This window comes from Otolemur garnettii, unplaced genomic scaffold (assembly GCF_000181295.1).
Source record: "Otolemur garnettii isolate 467f Iridium unplaced genomic scaffold, OtoGar3 scaffold00170, whole genome shotgun sequence".
In the NCBI taxonomy this organism is placed as follows: domain Eukaryota; kingdom Metazoa; phylum Chordata; class Mammalia; order Primates; family Galagidae; genus Otolemur; species Otolemur garnettii.
Window position 1 is genome coordinate 1764268 of NW_003852565.1, and position 7966 is coordinate 1772233.

Sequence of the window (7966 nt, forward strand, 5' to 3'; positions counted from 1 at the left end):
TCGATAATCACTTCTCAACAATTATTTGTTATTATTACAGTTTAACAATATAAAATTTACAAAAATAATATAAAACTCATACTCTGGCGAAATAGCCACATGGCAGCCAAAAAACGTATATTCCCTTCCTGTTCTCCCGCCCGTTCATGCATTCTTTCCAAAAATCAGGACTTTTTTAAACGCCACGGGACACAGGACAAATTGTTCAAAAGCGGGACGTCTGGTCACCCTACCCATCAATTCCAACCACAAAGCTTCATGCTGGGCACAAAGCAAACCTCAAAGTTATAAGAATTCATGAAAATCCCCAGATTTGCAAATGTAAGAACCGTCCTAAAATAATTTTGTGAGAGTAAATCCACTTGTTCTCTTAAAGCTGCACATAAAGCTACTGAATAAAGCATTGTGGGGCAAACACTGAAAAACCAAAACTCCAGAACAGGGACAAACCACCCAGAAACGACTACCCCCTTTCTGCAGTCAGCTGGATAGTGGTGTGTCAGGAAAAAGGGATACTACATTCAAAATCTGATTTTCATCCACAGCCATCTGCAGCCCAAAGGTTGTGTGAAATAATTCTCTTTCATTTATTCATTTCACTTCTTTGCTCCAGTTTAGGGATGACTTGGAGATTTTTTTTTATGTGAATCACTCATAAATATAACTTTACCCCTACATGGAACCCTTATATCACCAGAGAAGAGAACACTTTCAAAATCTGGCAATGAAAAGAAATGATTTCGCTACTAATTTTGGAGGGGTTATTTCCATCCACAGAACACTGCAATGAAAAGAATGCATTTAAGTCAGCATTCTGGCAATCTCCCCACCTCAGCCTCACATGTCTCCCCAATTCTGGAGCAAATGTGCAGCAGTGGGCACAGGCAGGGCCCTGGCAGGCAGGAGAGCTGCCACGGGAGGCCTGCTCCAGGGCCGATGCCCCCTTGCAGGCAGCCGCACCTTGGCCTTCAGCTCAGAACAAAGGCTGTGGCCCCACCACATTCCCACACTTCAGAATCTGCTTGTAGCCCAGAAAGCTTTCACAGAAGAGCTTCTTGTGCATTAATAGCTCTTGATCTCAATTTGCTTTAAGTCTGTGCAAATAACCAACTTAGGGAAAGCACATATTTGATCCTATACTTTTCTTATAGAAAAAAGGGTTATTTACCCTCCAAGTCCAAACTGAAGAAAAAAGTATAATCTGCATTATCTCGGATCCTTTGCTGGGAAACACTAGAAGGCAACTCTCTCGAAGGAGCTAGAAGTCCCAAAGCTGCCCGGGCACAACCTCTACTTCTGAAATTTTTTTAACCATTTTCAATATCTGCACTGCCAATCGATGTTACAGATTTAAAAAGTCAAGTGTCAGTTTGAAACCTGCATGACAGACTTCAGAGACAAGCACAGTAAGAAGAGAAGTGAGAATGGTTACAACAGCCCATCAGATCAGAAAATAAAACACATTCTTACCATGTTTATTGATGACACAGGGCCAATACTGTTAACATAAATGTCAACGTCGATTACAGTCGGTTTTACTGTGGAAAAAAATACACGTATGTTAATATTTTGTGTCAGAGAGAGACAGCAAAGTGCACTGGTCAATGCCCTGATAATGTGAGCACTGCTCAACACACTTGATGACATGTGCACTGGTCAGCATTCTGATGACATGTGCACTACTGATCAATGCACTGATGACGTGTGCACTGGTCAATGCCCTGATAATGTGTGCACTAGTCAATGCCCCAGTGATATGTGCACTGAAGACATGTGCACTGGTCAGCATTCTGATGACATGTGCACTACTGATCAATGCACTGATGACGTGTGCACTGGTCAATGCCCCAGTGATATGTGCACTGATGACATATGCACTGGTCAGGCCTGATGACTGTGCACTACTTACCGGTCAACGCACTGATGACACGTGCACTGTCATCTCAAGGATACATTGGAGACACCAACAGGCAGGTTTTTCTGAGAAACTTGTCCTGTAGTCAAAATTTGAACCCTACCAGCTTTACTTTTTTAAAATTCTTGAAGGATGAGAGATTCTTGACTGTATTTATTTATTAAGTTCAAGAACACAGAACGGTTATGCACTGCGAGTTGCCAGTGATAGATAAGTATACAGTGTTCTGTAACATGAGCTAAACTAATTTTTTTTAGCACAGATAGGAGACAAATGTAAGACATTGCTTAAGTGATTTAATATCAAAGTTCTGTTGTAAAGACAGACCCAAGAGATGAGTAATGTCAGTGATGAACTCAGTTATTTATCCACCACTATGAGTTTAGGCACCAAAAAAATAAATAAATAAATGTATAAGGAATATAAAACTATAGTGGGAGTGTCACTTAAGGATACAAATGTATATATACATCATCAAGTTAAAATTCTATCATAAGAAAAGAATAAATTTTAGTTAAGTCAAAGAATTAGTGTTTCTACCATGAGGGCATGAACTTTACATAATCAGAGGTCGTGATTTCTAACTGTGCATGGGAGGTTAAATTGGTTCACTGGCTTTAAAGAAAACCAGTTTCTCTTTCCTTGACAGCAGTGGAACTGAAGGTGACAGGTACTGAAAGTGCCAAGTCAGTAGACTGCTGTGCCGGGGTGGAAGTCCTCTGGAAGGGTGGACGGACATTCCCTCTGCTCGGCACTCACTGACTGACCAAGAAGAGAACAGCCAATTCTTTTTTTTTTTGAGACAGAGCCTCAAGCTGTCCCCCTGGGTAGAGTGCTGTGGATTCACAGCTCACAACAACCTCCAACTCCTGGGCTCAAGCGAGTTTCCTGCCTCAGCCTCCCAAGTAGCTGGGACCACAGGTGCCCGCCACAACGCCCGGCTATTTTTTGGTTGCAGCCGTCATTGTTTGGCAGCCCGGGCTGGATTCGAACCCGCCACCTTAGGTGTATGTGGCTGGCACCTTAGCCACTTGAGCCACACACAGGTGCCAAGCCAGGAACAGCCAATTCTAGAACGTCTCCACCCAGACAGGAATATGAACTAGACTCCTGCACCATTCCACACAGAACAAATTGTTTCTATAGAAACATACATGTATAAACAATCCTTTCAATGCACCTCCTTCAGATTTGCTAAATAACTTAGCGTCCACAGATGGATCTCTGCACTCTACTATTCAGGGGCACCTCTGAGCTCTCAGTCTCCTGTAAAATTCTGTATTCTGTATAGCCTGGGCAGTGACTTCCAGACCTCCAAGAAATAAAAACCATGATTATGAATCTGAGCCAAGTCCTCTAACATCTGTCAGCACAGCCACATAATGTGAGCTCCCAAGAGCTGTCGGCATTTTGGAACATGCCCCCAACAAAACTCTACGCACCATGTATACTGTGCTCAAATTTCATCAAAGGAATAGTCTTCACTTTAAATGCAGCTTTGATAAGTACTATGAAAATTAAGTAGCATTTTTCTTCAACTTAATTGGATTCAGCAGTGTTCTGTCTTCAAATAAAAACAAAAGGCTGTGTTGAGTCAATCAAGAATTTGCTTTTTTTTGGTTTGTTTTTTAGAATCTACTTTTCACACGAGATTTTTCCAGTTGTTTCACAGTATTTATTAGACTTTAGGCTTCCAGAGCTTTTTATTTTATTGAACTAATAGGACCTACAGACATAAACTCTGAACAATTTGAAATGAGAATTTCAAATTAGCGTTAACATTGTTAAAAAGAGCACAATGAGGGTTTATAAGAACTGAGTTTGGAATAACAACCCCTGCACACACACACAGACAACGGGAAAAGGAACTGTTTTGGGGTGATGGTCTTTTAAGCAGAGTCTCGCTAACATAAATGAGGTGCTTAGGAAAGCGGCATTGACGGCACACCCAGGAAAGACACTGAGGAGGCTCAGGGTTTATAATTCAAGACTCAAGATCAGACCCTGACAAATGATGTTCAACAAGGATGCCAAGACCATCCAGTGGGGAAGAGGACAGTCAGATACCCAGGTGCAAAGGAATGAAACTGGACCTTTACCTTACCCCATGTACAAAACTAACTCAAAATGGATTAAAGACCAAAGCGTGAGGTTACAAAACCCTCAGAGGAAAACACAGAGGGAAAACTTCATGACACTGGATTTGGCAATCGTTTCTTACCAAAATGCAGGTAACAAAAATAGAAGAGAGATTTGACAACATCAAAATTAAAACTTTCTGTGCACAGACAGCACAACCGAGTGTAAAGGAAACTCATGGAATGGGAAAAAATACTTGCAATCCATAGATGTGAAAGGTGGTTAATACTCAGAACATGTGAAGAACTTCTGGAACTCAACAACAAGAAAAACAACCTAACTTAAATAGTCAAAGAACTTACTTAAATAGCCATTTTCCCCAAGAAGATACACAAACTGACGATAAGCACACGAAAAAAATGCTTAGTGGCCATTGGAGAAACACAAGTTGAGACCATGAAATACCTCACACCGTTAGGGTGGGGGGATTCAAAACAGCCAAACCAACACAACACAACAACAACAAAACACAAAATAAGTGTTTGCCAAAACATGAAGAAATTAGAACCCTTGTGTATTGTTGGTAGGAAGGAAAATCATACAGCCATGGAGAAACAGTATGGTGGTTCCTCAAAACATTAAAAATAGATTCCTATGTGACCCTGCAATTCCATCTCTGGGCATATGCCCCTAAGAATTTAAAGCTGGGGACTAAGGCCAAGTGAAGCGGCTCACACCTGTAACCCTAACACTCTGGGAAGCCAAGACAGGTAGATTTCCTCAGCTCAGGAGTTCCAGACCAGCCTGAGCAAAAGCTCCGTTTTTCTAAAGACAGAAAAACCAGCCAAGTGTCGGAGCGGGTGCCTGTATCCCAGCTACTCAGGAGGCTGAGGCAAGAGGATCTCTTCAGCCCGAGAATTTGAGGTTGTCATAAGCTGTAACAGCACAGCACTCTATACAGGGCAACAGAGCAAGCTCACTCTCAAAAAAAGGAAAACAAAGCAGAGTATTCAAACAGGTATTTATACACCTGTTCATCTCACTGTGCGTAACAGCCAAAAGATGGAAACAACCCAAGTGTGCAATCAACAGAGCAAGGGATAAACCAACTGTGGTATCCATACAAAAAAACATTATTTGCCCTCAGAAGAAAATTCTGACACATGCTAATAAGCCTCAGGGGACTTTTAGGAAAATTCATTTTACATACGCAGAGGAAAAGATGTGCTGCCCTTATCTCAACCTCCTTACTATGAGGCCACTTCCATTTGTAGGGAATGAGCACCCCTTTGGGGAAGAGCTTGTCCTCGGGAGGCAGGGAGTGCATGATTCCCCTCCACCCCTTCCCACAGCATCTGCGACACCGAATGTCACAAAGCTGCAGGTCCTAAAGATTGCAGTTGTAAAGTTACTGCAGTGACTTGAGCTCTGACCGTTCAACATTCATGTGAGCTGGCTCGGCGCCTGTGGCTCAAGTGGCTAAAGCACCAGCCACATACCCTAAGGTGGCGGGTTCGAATCCAGCCCAGGCCCGCCAAACAACAATGACGGCTGCAACCAAAAAATAGCTGGGTGTTGTGGCGGGTGCCTGTGGTCTCAGCTACTTGGGAGGCTGAGGCAGGAGACTTGCTTGAGCCCAGGAGTTGGAGGTTGCTGTGAGCTGTGATGCCACAGCACTCTACCCAGGAGGACAGCTTGAGTCTCTGTCTCAAAAAAAAAAAATTCATGTGAGCCTGCCAACTAAAACAGGAGGAATAATAACGGTATTTTTCTTTTTTTAGCTTTATTTTTTATTGTTAAATAATAGATGTACATGTTTTTAGTGTACATGCCATAATTTATCCATATAATTTGTAAAGATCTAATCAGTGTACTTAAGCTTTCCACAACCTTAAATACCTGTATTTTCTTTATTCAATTTTCTTTGAATTGTTCTAGCTATTTTAAAATATACAATAAATTATAATACACTATGTCACTTTAAGGAGCTGTCAAACAGCGTGCTGTATTTCTGAAAAAGGATAATTTTTAAGCATCCTCCAGAACACGATAACACCCACGGGCTGACCCAGATAGTCGAGTAGGCAAAGAACAGATGAGAGAACTTCTGAGACAAGGGTACTCCAGACACGAGCATCTGTGACAACGGAGATTATGTTACCTCTGTGGAGAGGAAAATGCTAGGAGTGGCACTGAGAGGAAATAAAACCGGTGTACTCATCCACGAACAAGCAAGGTGTAGACAGTGAGAGAAACGCAGGTGAGAACGGACGGCTGCGGGAGGTGGGCTCCCGGAGCCCACAGCCAGCCGCGGCAGGGCGTCCTTCATAAGCTGCCGAGACTGGAAGCAGCAGGACTGAGGAGTCTTAAAACGTCCCCAAGGAACTGTGATCTGACACTGTGATTGGACAGGCCGAGTAAGGCCACACAGCCACAGAGCATGTGGCCCCGCTGCAGAAAGAGAGCACTCAATCTCTCACCAGCTCTTAAATCTTGGAGAAGTCTCTCCACGTCCCTGTGCTGCAGTCCCCTGACCTGTCAGAGGGTCTGATAATAGAACCCAACGCATAATGGAGGCTGGGGGATGGGCTATTGTGCAGTAGACAGCAAAGTGTTCGGTAAATTTTTAGCTACGGCTATTAGGGACCCTAGAATTAGATGTAGAAAATAAATACCAAAATAATGCATTTGCTCCCTAAATCATATTTATGTTCACAAGTCACCCTAGTCACTTACACTTCTATTTCATTCAAAAGAAGATGAAATACAATAGAATATTTCAACATCAACAAATGAATATTTTAAAAATGAATAAATAACATCAACTTTTATGCCCCTGAGTCATAAAAAGGCCCTTCCAAATAGCTGGGAACCTCCCTTCCAATCATCCCTGCCTTTGGGGACACAGGTCGGGAAGGGAGCCCCATCTGGAGTCAGCCCCTCCGGTATGTGGCTTCCATCCTTTACCCCAACTGAGAGTCCCACTGAGAAATGTGACACATTAGACAGAGCATCCCCCTGTTCCACCACCAACTTCCTTCCCTCTGCTCCTACCCACAAAAAAAAGGGACTAAAACATTTACTAAATGTCCCTGTAATAACCATTTGGTGTTAAATCAGCATTATGTGCACAATACCATTGTCCTTCCCATTTTACGGAGAACTTAAAATATGAGTAAGGACCCAAGATTCTACAGCCTCACCAGAACAAAGAATCCAGGGTTCCACCCTCAACCTCCTCGAGTTTTCTACTTAGTAGTGAGGCTTTAAAAAGACTCTGGGCAACAAAGGCCCCAATGGGAATTTATTAGTATAATTTTATTGCTATTATTATCATCATCATTATAATTGTCATCACAAGTAATCATTCCAGCTTCTTTTAAAATGCAAATACTATGTCTCTGAGGTTTATATTAAATCTATCTATAACATCTCAGTTAAGATGTGTCTTCAAATTTTTTCTTCTAATTTGAAGAATACTGGGTAGGTTGATGGAAAATAGGTGGGGAAATCTGGCTACAAAGTACACAGGATAAGCAAACTTGGTCAATATTACAGGTTTTCCAGCCCACTCAGTCCATGCAAAGGTGTGTGACACAGCTTAGTGTTGGACTCTGAGATAGTAAAGTCACTATTTAGGTCCCATTCCAGACCTGATAAGGCCCTGTTTAGTCAACTAATTTGATTGAGACAGCATTTACAGCTAATCCAAAACTCCACTAATACCAGAACTATGGATGTCAACTCTGAAGCCCTCACACCTTTGCTGGTCAAGGAGGCCAGCAAGAGGTTACAAGGCATTTTTAAAGTCTTATAACAACACAAATTTGACTCTAAAGTTACCATATGACTTTGAGAAAGTAATTTAAATTCATTGGGCCTCCTTTCCTCCATCAGTTAAATGCCTAAAGCAAGTTCTCCTTGCAACCATGAGTTTTATTAGATATAACAGGAAAGATAACTTTGTTTTTT

General features: G+C 42.1%; 1 protein-coding gene across 1 annotated transcript in view; it reads right to left on the bottom strand.

Annotated features, from left to right (window-relative positions):
• The window catches only part of GABRG3 (gamma-aminobutyric acid type A receptor gamma3 subunit), a 585376-nt gene extending 583869 nt beyond the window's left edge, over nucleotides 1-1507 (bottom strand). Inside the window, exon 1 of the mRNA XM_023519287.1 lies at nucleotides 1471-1507. Coding sequence (XP_023375055.1) covers nucleotides 1471-1473 — 3 coding nt within the window. The 5' untranslated portion in view covers nucleotides 1474-1507. The remainder of the gene's footprint in view (nucleotides 1-1470) is intronic.
• Nucleotides 1508-7966: the final 6459 nt, after the last annotated feature.